The sequence below is a fragment of the Sparus aurata genome, chromosome 5 (genome assembly GCF_900880675.1).
Source record: "Sparus aurata chromosome 5, fSpaAur1.1, whole genome shotgun sequence".
Lineage (NCBI taxonomy): Eukaryota > Metazoa > Chordata > Actinopteri > Spariformes > Sparidae > Sparus > Sparus aurata.
In genome coordinates this window covers 4,484,333-4,499,357 of record NC_044191.1, presented here as the reverse complement: position 1 = coordinate 4,499,357, position 15,025 = coordinate 4,484,333, and the positions used below count along the sequence as shown (strand labels likewise).

The 15,025-nt window shown below is 43.7% G+C and overlaps 1 protein-coding gene across 2 annotated transcripts in view; it reads left to right on the top strand.

The window, feature by feature from the left end:
• The window catches only part of ppm1f (protein phosphatase, Mg2+/Mn2+ dependent, 1F), a 40,423-nt gene that overhangs the window by 15,082 nt on the left and 10,316 nt on the right, over positions 1-15,025 (top strand). For both annotated transcript variants that reach the window (XM_030418122.1, XM_030418121.1), the window contains exons 3-6: positions 6,525-6,655; positions 12,808-13,010; positions 13,143-13,331; positions 14,835-14,978. In XM_030418122.1, the coding sequence (XP_030273982.1) occupies positions 6,525-6,655; positions 12,808-13,010; positions 13,143-13,331; positions 14,835-14,978 (667 nt within the window). The remainder of the gene's footprint in view (positions 1-6,524; positions 6,656-12,807; positions 13,011-13,142; positions 13,332-14,834; positions 14,979-15,025) is intronic.

Here is a 15,025-nt window from a genome sequence, read left to right as displayed (position 1 = left end):
CGACCAGAGCGCCATCTATGGGCCGATTTGCACCAAATTTTACACAAAGCCTCAACAGGCCATCCCACATAATGATGAACATTTATGTGATAATCAGACAGTATTCTGTAAAGATATGCAAGATTGTCTGTTTTCAACACAACATGCAGGAATTTGTCATTTTATATTCCGGGCAGTTTATGGACTATTAAAATTCTTTTGATAAGTTTTTGTCAGGAGGGTCTACAGATGCTACATGCAAAGTTTGGTGCAATTTGGTCAAATCGTCTAGGAGGAGTTCGAAAAAGTAGGTTTTTCATTGTTTGCAATTTTGCGAATGGAAAGTGGCCTACATCAAACAATTCAGCTGAATTCAGGGAACAAATAGGTATGAGGTTTAATGATGTGCAACATATTAAGTGGGAGTTATGAGCGAAAAAGGCTTTTGTGTTGAAAATAGCGCCACCTGCTGGTCATTTTTGGTGTGTAAGTCACAGGGGCCATTCTATAGCACCTCTATTAATTTCATTTCCATAAGTGTTACGGTGTGGGCACAGGGCCAAATATACAATTAAACTGGCACCAGAGCGCCACCTAGTGGCAGATCGGCAAACCCTTCGTCAGATGTCCTCAGGAGGGCACTGACAATAAGTGTACAAAGTTTCGTGTCAATCCGATGAACAGATGTGGAGATATGACATAGTTCAATTTAAAGAGGGCCACCTTGTGGTCATCGCATAAAATTTTGCACAGGGCCTCAGGGGCTCATGGGGAAGTAGTATCCTGAGTTTCATGTCATTAGACCGGACCACTGTGTAAATATCCAACACTTCCTGTTTTAAACCAAATCTACAGGAAGTTGTTATTTAATAACTTTAAAATTATTTGTTTTAATTAAAATCCACGAGTAACTTTTTGTCAGGAGGGTCCACAGATGCTGTGTGCCAAGTTTCGTGCAAATCGGTGAAATCGCCTGGGAGGAGTTCGAAAAAGTAGGTTTTCGACATTTTGTGACGTAGCGGAAAAAAAACGTAGGCGTAAATGGGCGTGGCCTATACCATGAGATTCAGCACAATTCACTGAACGCGTGGATATATGGTTTTTGAATGTGCAACAAAGTATATGGGAGTTATTAGCCAAAAACGCGTTTCCCTTAATAACAGCGCCACCTAGTGGTGGAAATTCAGGACGACAAGAGATTATAAAATTTTTCGCCAGGTGTGACTTATATTCCAAGTTTGGTGAGTTTTGGGGTATGTTCAGGCAGTGAAAAATGCGATCATTTTGTGAGAAGAAAAATAATAAAAATCATTTCAATTACAATAGGGTCCTTGCAGGTTCCCTGCTCGGGCCCTAAAAATGCTGAAATGCAAACTTAAAAAATGTATAATGTAGTGGACTGAGCGGACATAATTCACCATTTGGTTAGTTTCTTTCTCACTGACAACAGACTCTTAGGCTAAGCACCTAGTCAACAACGACAATGGCGGCGCGTCCAGACGCAGCGGCTTAGAGCTCCGTTTTATTTTACATCTTTTTTGTGTTTTATATGTCATTTTTTTGTTCTTCTGGTACACACATGCCACAGCGGCCCATCTACAGTCGCCAAGACCTGATAAGAATTGGCTTTCAGGCAAAAATAGAAATCACGGGTTCCTTCGCACTGACCCACATCATCCCACCGGTGATAGCGAGACCGCTGGGCACCCCATGGATTGTTATCGGGTCCAGCAAGCACTGGAGGCGACGCAGGGAGAGGAGGCAGAAACGAGGATGCCGCACAGGACTACTAAATCAGCTTAGGAAACAACCACACAGACCTCTGCTACCATCTATCTTCCTCACAAACGCAAGATCCCTTGCAAACAAAATAGATGAGCTGCAGTCACAGATCGCCTACAACTGCCACATCTGTGACTGTTGTCTTTTGATTGTTAGCAAATCGTGGCTGCGCCGCATATCCCCAATGCTACCGTGGAGCTTGCAGGATGCACCTTTCACCGCTGCGACCGGACTGAAGCCTCCGGTAAGAGCATGGGAGGGGGAATCTGTGTTTATGTGCTTGAGGACTGGTGCTCGGACAGCAGAGTGATAGACACCCACTGCTCACCGGACTTAGAGGCCATGTCTGTTCAGTGCCGACCCTTCTACCTGCCACGGGAGCTAATGGTTGCCATAGTAACCGTTGTTTACATCCCTCCCCGTGCTAATGTTAGCACAGCACTCGGCCAGCTTGAGCTCATGGTATGTAAACAACAGAGGGCTCATCCGAATGGCGTGCACATCATTGCTGGGGACTTTAACAAAGCATGCCTCAAGACTGTTCTCCCCAAATTTCACCAGCACGTCAAGTGTGCAACCAGGGGAGAAAACACACTTGATCATGTTTATTCAAACATCAAGCATGCCTACAGAGCGACCCCCCTCCCCCACCTTGGACAATCAGACCACCTCTCTCTGCTCCTCTTCCCTGCCTACACCCCCCTCAGAAGGCAAACAAAACCAGCCACCCAGACCATCAAATCCTGGCCTGAAAATGCTCTCAACCAGCTGCAGGACTGCTTTGCCTGCACAGACTGGAGCATTTTCGAAGATCAGGACCTGGACACACACACCTAGTCTGTCCTCTTCTACATCAGGTGCTGTGTAGATAACGTCACCGAGGATAGACGCATCCGGATCTTTCCAAACAGAAAGCCCTGGATGACAAAGGAAGTCCAGACCCTGATCAGAGCTCGTAACTCGGCCTTCAGGACGGGAGACAGAGCTCTCTACAGCACTGCCAGAGCTGACCTGAGGAGGGGCATCAAACAGGCCAAGGTCTCTACAAGAACAAAATAGAAGGATACCTGACGGACAATAACCTGCGTCAGATGTGGAGGGGCATCCAGGCCCTAACCAACTACAAAGGCAACCCCCCTCCCACATCCTCCAACAGCAGCAGCACACTGGCAGAGGAGCTAAACAGCTTCTTTGCCCGGTTTGAGACCACCACCACACGGCTGCAGTCACTGCCTCCCCCTGGTTCCAGCACCCCACCTCTCTCTCTCCAGGAGCACGAGGTGAGAAAAAACTTAAGAGCAGTGAACCCCAGAAAAGCTGCTGGTCCTGACGGTATCCCAGGGGCGGTGATTAAAGCATGTGCAGACCAACTGGCAGGGATCCTCACCAAAATCTTCAACCTCTCCCTGACACATGCCACCGTCCCCACATGTCTGAAGGCCTCTATCATCGTCCCCATCCCCAAAAAACCTGCCATAGACAGCCTGAATGATTACAGACCTATCGCTCTGACGTCTGTAATCATGAAGTGCTTGGAGCGATCAGTTTCCCAGCACATCAGAGACTGTCTCCCTCCCTCCCTCGACCCCCACCAGTTTGCCTACAGGGCAAACCGTTCTACAGAGGATGCCATCGCCCTCACACTCCATACAGCGCTGAGCCACCTGGAGAACAAGAAGAGCTATGTGAGGATGCTCTTCGTGGACTACAGCTCAGCATTTAACACCATAATTCCAGACATTCTCATCACCAAACTGCTGGAACTACAGATCCCCCTCCCCACCTGCAATTGGATTAGAAACTTCCTGTCATGTCGCCCATAGTCTGTGAGACTCGGCCCCCACCACTCCACTGCACTCACACTCAGCACTGGTTCCCCTCAAGGCTGCGTTCTGAGCCCTCTTCTGTACGCCCTGTACACCTACGACTGCTCTCCAACTCACCCAACCAACCGCATTATTAAATATGCGGATGACACCACAGTGGTTGGACTCATCCGAGGCGAGGACGAGACAGCGTACAGGGCCGAGGTGGAGGAACTGTCACAATGGTGCTCAGACAACAACCTGACCCTGAATATCCAAAAGACAAAAGAACTCATCATGGACTTCAGGAAGAACAGACATGACCACACCCCCCTCCTCATAAATGGAGAACAGGTGGAGACTGTCACTGTAGTTGCAAATATAACTTGATGCCTGATGTAAGACCAAGGTCAGATGTTCCTTTTATAATAACAGGGCTGGAGTGAGGAAGCAACAGGTGCTGACGCAGCCCACCCAAGGCCAAGATAGAGGCCTGGGTGAGACACTTTGCAGCCATTAGGGAAGATATAAAAAAAATAAATAAAATATTAATATTAAGATGATAGTCTCGCGTGATCATGACAAGGGGGTGGTCCAAGAAGGGGGTTGGTGACACTGACCCCAGGTATAAAAGGGGGTGATCCGGGGAGATTTCTCAGTTGTTCGGGGGTACCTAATGGATTTATAACTTCTCTTGGAATAAACACCTTTTTGACTGAAGACCTGCTGCCTCACCTCTGATTTGGACTTAGTCTGTGGAGGAGATTTGGACTTAGTCTCTGGAGGAGATCTGGGGACTTAGGCTCTGGGGCAGATTTCACCTCTGGTCTGCACTTAAAATCTGGGCTGTTTCTCCTTTAATTTGGATCTTAACCTTTGAGCGGATTTACAAGGCCTGATAGTGGAATAATTTGACGGATAAGAAGGTAGTCTCCCACTACATCACCACCTTCAGGTTTCTGGGCACCCACATCTCCGCAGACCACTCCTGGACCTACAACATCAGGGCCCTGGTTAAGAAGGCTCAGCAGCGACTACACTTCCTGCGTGTCCTCAGGAAAAACAAACTGCTGCTGGCCTTCTATCACTCCTCTGTGGAGAGCATACTGACATACTGTCTGGGTGTGTGGTACGCAGGCTCAACAGCTGAGGACAAGAAGGCGGTGCAGAGGGTCATAAACACTGCCCAAAAGATCATTGGCTGCCCTCTGACCAGCCTGGAACACATCGCCACATCCTGCTGTCTCAGGAGAACCAAGGCCATCACAGCAGGGTATCCGCAGAGTCTTAAAAAGTCTTAAAAAGTCTTAAATTTGACAATCTCAATTTTAGGCCTTAAAAAGTCTTAAATACGTTCATATTTTGCATATAGGTCTTAAATTACATTTAGTCGGGTCTTAAATATGTACGTTCATTAACCGCTTCCGTCATCGCCTTTTTTTTTTCTTTTTTTTTTTTTTGTTTGGAGGAAATGTGTTGGTGAGATTCACAGATTTCATCCAGTTCTGCTCGACCTGAACTCTGCACTGCCTCTACCACCTAACAGTCAAGCGACATTCAAACCATCTTTGGCCCAGCTCAGACGGTGAAAGCAGAGGTGCTTTCGATTTTGAACACTGTGTGTGTGTCAGTGTAAGTGTGTGTGCGCACACACCAGGGTTATTATAGTTAACTCAAATTAAATACCTTGATAAAAACTATACTTAAACTACTTAGATCACTTGTTAAACTAATTGAAACTAAACTAAAATGAAAAACAAACTGAAAAACTACATTAAACTAAAAACTAATGAAAATTTTAAAACTATAATAACCCTGACACACACTCATTCACTCCATTCTTCATTGTTTGAGCTGCTCTGTGAATGGCAATAAATGTGGTTATTTGTTTAAAGCAATTCTGGGACCGCATTTTTCCTTATTTTTTGGACTTCGTGTAGGTCTTAAATTTAGTTCAAAATGGTCTTAAAAAGGTCTTAAAAAGTCTTAAATTTGACTTGTTCAAACCTGCAGAGACCCTGTCACAGGAGACCCCTCACACCCTGCCTACCCCCTGTTTGATCTGTTGCCCTCTGGGAGACGCTACAGGTCAACAAAGTCCCACACCAGCAGGCTGACAGATAGCTTCTTCCCCTGGGCCATACGAATTACAAATATGAACGGATACACTCACAAACCACCCCCCGACAAGAACAAACCCAATCTACCTCCTCCTACCTCCCTTTAGCACCTTAAAGGGCTATATATATATAATTTATTATATTTATATTACTATTTGTTCTATGTGTTGCTTTTTTTTATTTGTTGCTGCGGGAGCACCCTCAATTTCATTGTACTCTGCTGTACAATGACAATAAAGACTATTCTATTCTATTCTATTCTAGTAAGCGTCAGTGAGTAACCATGGCAACAGAGGTGCCCAGTAACTCAGCGAAAGTGTCAGTGGGTTACCTGGGCAACGGAGGAGATGAGTGAGTTTAGCCGTTTTTCCAGCCGTTAGTAGAGTTTTGAGTTCTGATGTTGAATAAACGACTGTAAGGCAGTCAAAGAGAGAAGTTGTTTGCTTCCTATTTTCTACAGCTTCTTCAATAACTTAAAAACTATTAGGGCAGTACTAGTACAGTTATTTGATTTAGCAAACAACCTGTAAATTTAATGGAAGTTTCAACGGAAGCTTTTTCAAGAAAATCCATAATATGAACTGGTAGCGAGGTGAGTTGGCATGGAATGACCCAGAGCAGATATCTGGATTTGTATTCATCAGCTGCACTCAATAAATGAGCATTGATCATGCTCCAGTTATATTTTGGCAATTTCTGTTTGCTAGTGTTGGGCTTGTTCGCTAAGGTTGATCACCTCTGGCTCTATGGTCATGTATCACTTGTCTGGAGACAGAAATCATGTTCAGGTCATAACAAACAACACATTATGTGATCCCTCTTGTCTTTGTTGGCTCAGGGGGTCTCCTGTGGGCCTCAGTTCCCTCCTGTGCCAGGCAGCGCTGTCCCAGCTACTGCAGAATGACCTTACACCTTTCCACTGCTCTCAGAAAGCTGAGGCCAACCAGGAAGATGACCAGCAAGAAGTCTGTAAGTATTCAACTTGATGCTTAATTGGGAGGCTGTAGGTTGTGGTGCTGTTAATTATACATGTTGGGAGGGGGAATCTGTGTTTATGTGCTTGAGGACTGGTGCTCGGACAGCAGAGTGATAGACACCCACTGCTCACTGGACTTAGAGGCCATGTCTGTTAATTATATGTATAATTATACTTATACTGAGGTGTGTCTCTAATAGTCTGTTGCGTTTTTGAGAGCTATGGAAATCACTGGAAATTAAGACTGACATGGTGTGCATGTTCTTAATGAATGCAGTATTTCCTCTACATTCATTTAGGAGTGGCGGCCCGCCACTCCTAAATCCTAGCCGCCGCTCCTTCAAATTTCCTTTTTTTTTCTTTAATTGTCGCAAATACACCACCGCCGCATCATATCTCCACCTTCACAGCAGAGTCCTGCACTGGGTCGGGTGTCGCGAGTGCTGAGGTAAACTAGATAACTATCTTGCTCAGTATCTACTCTTTGGAGTAGATTCCCCCCGCCCTCCCCCAATAATTTACCGGTGCCATCGACATTAATTACTCTCGAGAGCGCGGACTTGAAAGTGACATCACGTCAAGCACCCAGGCACCAGAGGCCTGTACTGCGAAGGGGGCTCAACATAGCCAGACTTTGTGCTCATGATGCAGCTCAACAAAGCCCCAAGTCCCCAATCAGAGTTAAACGGTACTGCGACGGTGGTTATCAACTTAATTTGTCAAGTCCGGTTCTCTGCTTTGTGCTCTGCCCGCGTTCACATAAAAGGGGGCATTTGACGTCATATTATTCTACTTACTAGTGCATTGCCCGTAGGAAGCATGTATTCCTATAGAAAAGTGGGAGGTTAAGTAGCTTTTTCATGGATGGCCAAATGAGGCTGTGTTTGAAGGTGGGACGTCAGGGATATAATTGGCTGTTTTTGACTACTTTTGATTATACCATTATATTTCACCTTAAAAACTATTTACCTTGCCTTACTTGGTGTAATTATTTTCAGCACAACCTCACATGTGTGACTGTACAGTTATTTTTTCATTTTAAGGTACTATATTAACACTATGGACCTAAAATCACAAAATAACATAAAATCAGAGTAGAAAAAGTTAGTTTTTTTACTGTGAAAACCACAAATATGTTTAATGGACCAATTGCATTAGTTATAATGCAAATATAAATTGTTGTTTACTAAATTGGTGCATAAGTTTTTGAAATTTACAAAGTTATGTGTAACCATTTACATTTAAATGCAGGCAATGCCTCAGGCTCCTCAGCTCATTCCTGCCTGTTCCACATTCAGCCGTCTCCTCCTTGGTTTGCCTCACAACACGACTCCACTACTCACTAAACACACCACACCAAATACTACATAACACACTAAATATACACTCCAAACACGCTATATGTCACAAATCTCTCAACTCTCAAAACTCGCTATCTCTGTCGCCGTCTCCAACACATCACTGCTGCTGTCAATCATCCGCCGATGTCCCTCCCACATCTTCCTGTTCCTCAACAACCAAACTTGCTGCTTGGACACTTTCGTGACAAAAGCACATTTTTACTGTTTCTTCTTGCACCAGACATAAAGCAAACGTAACGGCAATGTTCGCGAAAAAGCATGGCGGACATTATTTACCCTAGTTCCAGTTTTGGACGTGCCGGTGCATCCGCTCCGTCAACTCAGGAGGTAGGCCGTGTGGGTCGGTTAGCGGCTAGCAGCTAGCTACACACGAACATCCACAGATTCAGATCCCACTTTGTTGACCGCGCGTCTCCGGATCTGCTCAGACCCCAACAGACTCGGTCTGGACTTGTTTAATCTCATTACAATCCACAACAGTCAGTTTAGATGAACAGAACAGAACGGGACCGAACCGCCGGCAAAATCCCGGTCCAGCTCTCACTGCTGCAGGTATAAATCTGCTTGTGACAAAAGCGCATTTTTACTGTTTCTTCCTGCACCAGACATAGAGCAAACGTAACGGCAATGTTCGCGAAAAAGCGTGTTGGACATTATTTACCCTAAATCCGGTTTTGGACATGCCAGTGCGTCCGCTCCGTCGACTCGGGCGGTGGGTCGTGTACACGAATATCCACAGATTCCAATCCCACTTTGTTGTCCGCGCGTCTCCGGATCTCCTCAGACCCGAAAAGACTTGGACTTGTTTAATCTCATTAATCCACAACAGTCAGTTTAGATGCACAGAACGGAACCGAACCACCGGCAAAATCCTGGTCCAGCTCGCGCAGCTGCAGGTATAAATCCGCTTGTTTTTTAAGGTATGTCGTGGGCTTGAGCTCTGCAGTGATTGGCTCTGGTGCGCACGTGACTGTGGTGGCTCCAGTGGACAATGCTTGCAGAATTTGTAAAGCATTTATGAAATAATTTATTCACATTATCATTGCAGTCCAAGCAAATGCTTAGTTGCACACCACTGAACCACGCAGCAGCCATGTTGAAAGTCTCAGGTCAGTCTGATCCTGATCCGCAGAGATATTTGAGGAACACACACACACACACACACACACACACACACACACACAGACAGTCAGACAGAGATTTCTTGCTTTTATAGAGAGATGTGCGAAAATGGATTGATCCGGGGCCACATATTTTACTTAGGATGAGCAGATTCTTATTATGCAAAGAAACCATCACTGCAAAAAGTAACACTGTCGCCGCCAATAGAGCGAGGGAGGGCTGCTGGCAGAAAATTGCTGACTGTGTAAATGCGTAAGTTAACAATGATTAATATTATGATCAATATTTTATTAAGCCCTTAGTGTTTTAATTTCTGAAAGCTCAACATTGTGCAACTTTTACATATTAACTCATCCATTTAAAAAATAAATAAACTGAAGCAACAACTATCTTTTTTCATTTTTGAATGATGTCTATATTGATTTCACATTTTACTGATCTCAGTTATAGAATGTGCGTGTGTGTTTTATTAAAAGCGAGGCTGAGTGTGCGTAGGCTATAAATGTTCAGTGGTTTTTTTTTTGTATTACTGTGTCGGGATGAACAAGCAAATGTAGCTACTGTCCCTGTACAATGACAATAAAGACCTTTTTGACAGTGAAAATAGCTCAAGCCTGTAAGATTTGTGTTTGGGCGTACACTGCCCTACAACGGGTGAAACATTGATCAGTTCATCAGTTTATTCATGGCCACATCAAAGAAATGATTAACTTTACTCATTATCTGTGACAAATAAATACTAGGTCTGCCTAATTAATATTTCATATTGCATTTTATTAAGATGTGGAAGCAGCAGTCGGACATGGCAGCAAGTTAGAGCCAAATACAAAACATCATTCAAAGTGGTATGTAGCCAAGCTGCCCCATCATTTTGTCAGTGTGTGTTCTTGCTCAGATTTTCTGCATCACCAACTGAATGTCAGTAGGTTCCCGTGGCAAAAAAACGAAGGGCTACACAAACAGTTTGCCCGACAGTGAGCGCACAGCTTCTTCGAGTGGCATTCCTGACACTCGGCTCAATAAATGAGCAAATGTACCCAGGCACGCAGGAAGATGTTTTAAGTAGGGGGGGCTGCCAACTGAATGAATGAATGAGTGACGTCATCGTATATTTTCTGCTACTGTACCCTAGCGCATCGCACACTACTAGGCTGCTTACTGGCTCCCAAAAGCTACGCGCAAATACAGCTGTTAGCAACTAACGTTGTTGCTGCTGCAGCTATTACTGTTATCTAAACTAAATTAAAGGAAGCAAAGATTGTTTAACCTATGATTACGCATTATGTTGCCTTCTTTCCACAGCAAATACATTATTTCCTCTTAACGGATGGTTCAGAGAAATGCCATCTAGTTAAGTTAAATATTTTCATGATCATTTTAGTTATGAAACTTTAGTAACCTCACATGATTTTAAGGTGTGCGTACACACAAGCAGGATTTCACACATATAAAACGTGACTGGAATTATTAAACAAGCCGTAAATGCACATTGAGAGTGTTATGAATAAAATCAGGTCTTACCTTGATTTACATGGCACCAAACGTTTGGAATAGGCACAGTAACGTTACTTGTGAAAAATCCAATATTCCTTGCTGTTTTACTCCACGTCCATGGTTGTCACTTGCCATTGTTGTTGTTTGACTATTCGTTTGAATATGCTGAAGTGGCTTCCTGGTGAGGGAGTCTCCTCCACAAATATATTTTTTTTAAATGTATTTTCCCACACATTCCCACAACTCTATTTACACCCCATATAATTTATAGATATTACCGTATTGACCCGAATATAGGACGACCCTGATTATAAGACGACCCCTCTTTTCAAGACTAATCTTCAGAAAAAGACTCTGATGACCAACATTCGTTTCTCAATAACAAACTCACATACCCTCCTGTCAATCTCTTGGAAGCGGCCACTTAGAGGACCACGATAAGCTTTTCTCTTACTGTTAGCGTTTTCAGACGGTCTTTATGGACCCGCCATCTTCGGACGTTACACTCCGTAACTCCATATTTCTTGGCTGGCTGACAGTTGTCTGGTGCCTCCGCTGCATTGATCACCATTATCTTAAAATTAGCATCATAGCTCCGCCTCAGATGTCTGTTAACTTGCCCCACTTTTGATCCACTTTGCTCCGAAAAATCACCGCGTCTCTCCATTTTTCATCTCCTGTCACTTCTTCTCTGCTGTGATTGACAGAGATTGCCGTCAGCCGGGAGCTCCTAGCCGTCAACCGGGGGACGGACGGACGGATGCTCATCACCGTCACGCACGGAGTATAGCGGCGCTGACCTAGTGGTATAGCGGCGCAGCACCGCTGTTCCACCGGCTATATATATATATATATATATATATATATATATATATATATATATATATATATATATATATATATATATATATATATATATATATATATATATATATATTTCAAACATTTAGGTTTACAGTGATGTTACACCCTGCAGCCACCACCAGGGGGGGCTGCAGCCCCGGCAGCACCCCCTTCCCGCGCTACTGAATGTACCATATTCCCTCAACTGAAAATCTATATCGCTCATGGAGAATTTCATCAGGAAATGCCAGCGGATCAGCGCGATCTCGAAGAAGCCGCTCACGTCGTAGTGCTGCCCAAATTATTCTTGCTCCCAGGTCCACCGGGTTCTCAATGAATGGTGACGCCATCTCCGAATGAGTTACACAATGAAACAGCGGCGCTTTTATAGCCGATTTTAGGCTGAAACTCCGAACATAACCTGGTTGGGACCAGGTTATGAGCTAAGCATAAGTTACCATGGTGATCTAGCCGGGTTAAAAGAGAGCCACCTTTGTAGTACAGGATAGCCTGGCTTTAGACTCAACATACCTCGCTAACCCACTAAACTGGCTTCGCAGTACACCCCTCTGGTCGGAGAGTCAGAGGAGTGTCATCTTGAAAATAGGGCAACGACTCACCGGAGAAAAGGTAGACTTATTAGCTTAAGAAAACTTATAATAGATTTTATAAGTTCAATAGACATTCGCAAAATATTGATGGCCAGCTAAGGTTACGTAACATATCGGTAGCTTAATTAATTGGGCCCGATGCCAACTCAACTCAGTGTCGCTGACATGAGTAAACTAATTGATAGCATTAAGCGAATATATACACGCCATGATGTAACTGCTGACTGCATTTTCAGATGAGCTTGTTCAAATATTTCTCAAAACCCAGAAAAATTCATTGTTCTGAACCTGGGTGCAATCTTTGCCACTGATTCTACAGCCCCATCAAGAAATTATTATTTATTGTTTTATTTATTTTTTATTTTTATTGTTTTATTTTTGTTATTATTTCTTATTTTTACATTCAGCCTTTAAAAGGCCCTTTTCCATGCCAGCCATTCAATAAAAAGGGGGATTATGCTGGGCATAAAAGTAAAATCTGCAGTCAAGTGTCACTTGTTTACGCCGCCACGGCCCCCCCGGAGAGCCTGCCCCCGCTGCTGAAAAAAATCCTAGAGGAAACACTGGAATGGATGGAAACTTTTCACCTCTGTCTGCTGCTTTCTGCATCCTCTGTCATGTATTGGACTGTAAGAGGCAAAAGTAGAAGGAACCAGAAGGCTGTGATTGATTTCCTGTTTATTTGATTATGCTGTTATTCAATCTTGTCATCAGTACTTCAGTCGGCCGGAGTTCAACGTCTCTTCCTCAACAAGCTGATAGATGTGGCACTTGCATGGCATCAACACTTCCCCAAGCTTCCTGCCGGCCCTTCTCGGTTTATCTACTGCTCTGTTCATGCCACCAAGAACACAAGGAGAAAGATGGAGGACAAACACTTGGCCCTGGCTGAGTTCAACCATCTCTTTGGAATCCAGGTCCAAGACTTTCACTGCCCGACACTGGTTTTCCTGTCATGTTGTTCATAATTCCAAAAGGTAGAGGAAAAACAGAATGAAAATATATCACTAACTTCAAGTCTGTCTTTGTGTCTCTGTACTATTGTCCAGGATGGAGTGGAGCGCGCCTACTATGCTGTGTTTGATGGCCACGGAGGGGTGGACGCTGCAACCTACGCTGCCACTCACCTCCATGTTGCTCTAAGTAAACAGGAGACGCTGTTGAATGATGCGGCCACAGCCTTTAAAACTGCCTTCAAACTCACAGATGACATGTTCAAGGCCAAAGCCAAAAGAGAGGTACTGAGCCTCCTAAACACAGGTTTCTAATGACATATGCACACATTGTTACACCCTAGGGATATACAGTATATTTGGCTGATTTAATTATAATTAAAACCAATAATATATTGCCAACTTACTTTCTTTAACAATCACAGTATCCACACACTTCAATACAGTAGATGATGATGATGATGAACATCAAGGTTCTGCTGCTGGGTAAAGCCAGGCGATGAAGACAAGAGAGCCAAACATGTTCCCGGTGTGGATGTTTTGTTTTTGTTTTTTTACAGTTTCAGAGGAAGACAGCATGATGCCACATGGGTTCCCAGAGGAGGGAAAAGGTGTTGGTATTATATTAACCACCTTTGCTCACTACATCGTAGCCTTTCTTAAAGTGAAACTCTCACCAAAAAGCAACCAAGGCTTTATTTGTGGTTGAATATGAGTCAAACCTTTGTGTAAATACATAATTATGACGAAAGAGGCACTTTTAAGATTTACCGTAGTTTCATTTTCGGGCAAGCTAATTTTCTATGGGGTGCACTCTGACGCTAGCATCAAAATCACTATTTTTAAAACACTAAGAAGGCTCGGCACAACATGAAACTTTGTTCGTAGTATTACCAGGGTCTCTAGACATGAACACAAGCATTGAGAACATTGTTTGTGTCTGCAGAGTTTACTAAAAAGAAGGTTTTTGGACAACTCACGTTAGCAGTAGCACCTCCAGTGCGCCGCCGTCATGGCAGACAAAAAGTGTCAATCCCCGAGTGCGACCTTACAGGCAGGAGAGTAATGGTGGACCTCATACCTGTTAGGTCGCACTCAGGGATCAACACTTTTTTCTGCCATGATGGTGAAGTGCCGGAGATCCAGCTCCAACGGTGAGTAGTTCAAAACCTTCTTTTTAGTAAACTATAGTAAGACCCTGGTGATACAACAAGCAAAGTTTCGTGTTGTGTCGAGCCTTCTTAGGGTTTAAAAAATAGTGCCCCATGCACTCCATTGAAAATTAGCTTGCCTGAAAACGAAACTACGGTAAATCTTAAAAGTGCATCTTTTTAATTTTTTTTTTCTATAAATCATGTGATAAAAATTGTAACAATGTGTCATAACCTCAAAGTACAAAACCTAATTAGCATTGATTTTAACTTCAGATGAATATCTTTCTTGTTTTGCCTCTAAATGTTAAATTATCTGTTTGATTTTAGTTTTAAAATTATCATTATATAATGACTATTAAATTCAAATGGCTTTTAGATTTACTTTTTTTGTCTGAACATCTATTGTCTGCTTCATATCCCATCTAACAATTGTATTTGTGTCCTGCTTCAACATTTACACTTTCCATTTTGTGTATGCTCTTATTGAAAGACATGTGAGCAGGGTGGCTCCTCCAGAGCTGACTGTACAGCTGCAATGTGTTAGCATACAGAGGTCCTACCACTGTATTGTGGGTTGTCCTATGTACACTGCTGCAGACAAACCTCAATTGAAAATGTGTTTATTTGTTGTCAGCGTCTGCGAAGTGGCACTACAGGTGTGGCAGTGCTGATCCAGGATGAGGAGCTGACTGTGTCCTGGCTGGGAGACTCTCAAGCAATACTGGTCAGAAAGGGACATGTTGTAACTCTTATGGACCCCCATAAACCAGACAGAGAGGTAGGGAGTTCTCATAAACATACATGGACACACACACACACACCACG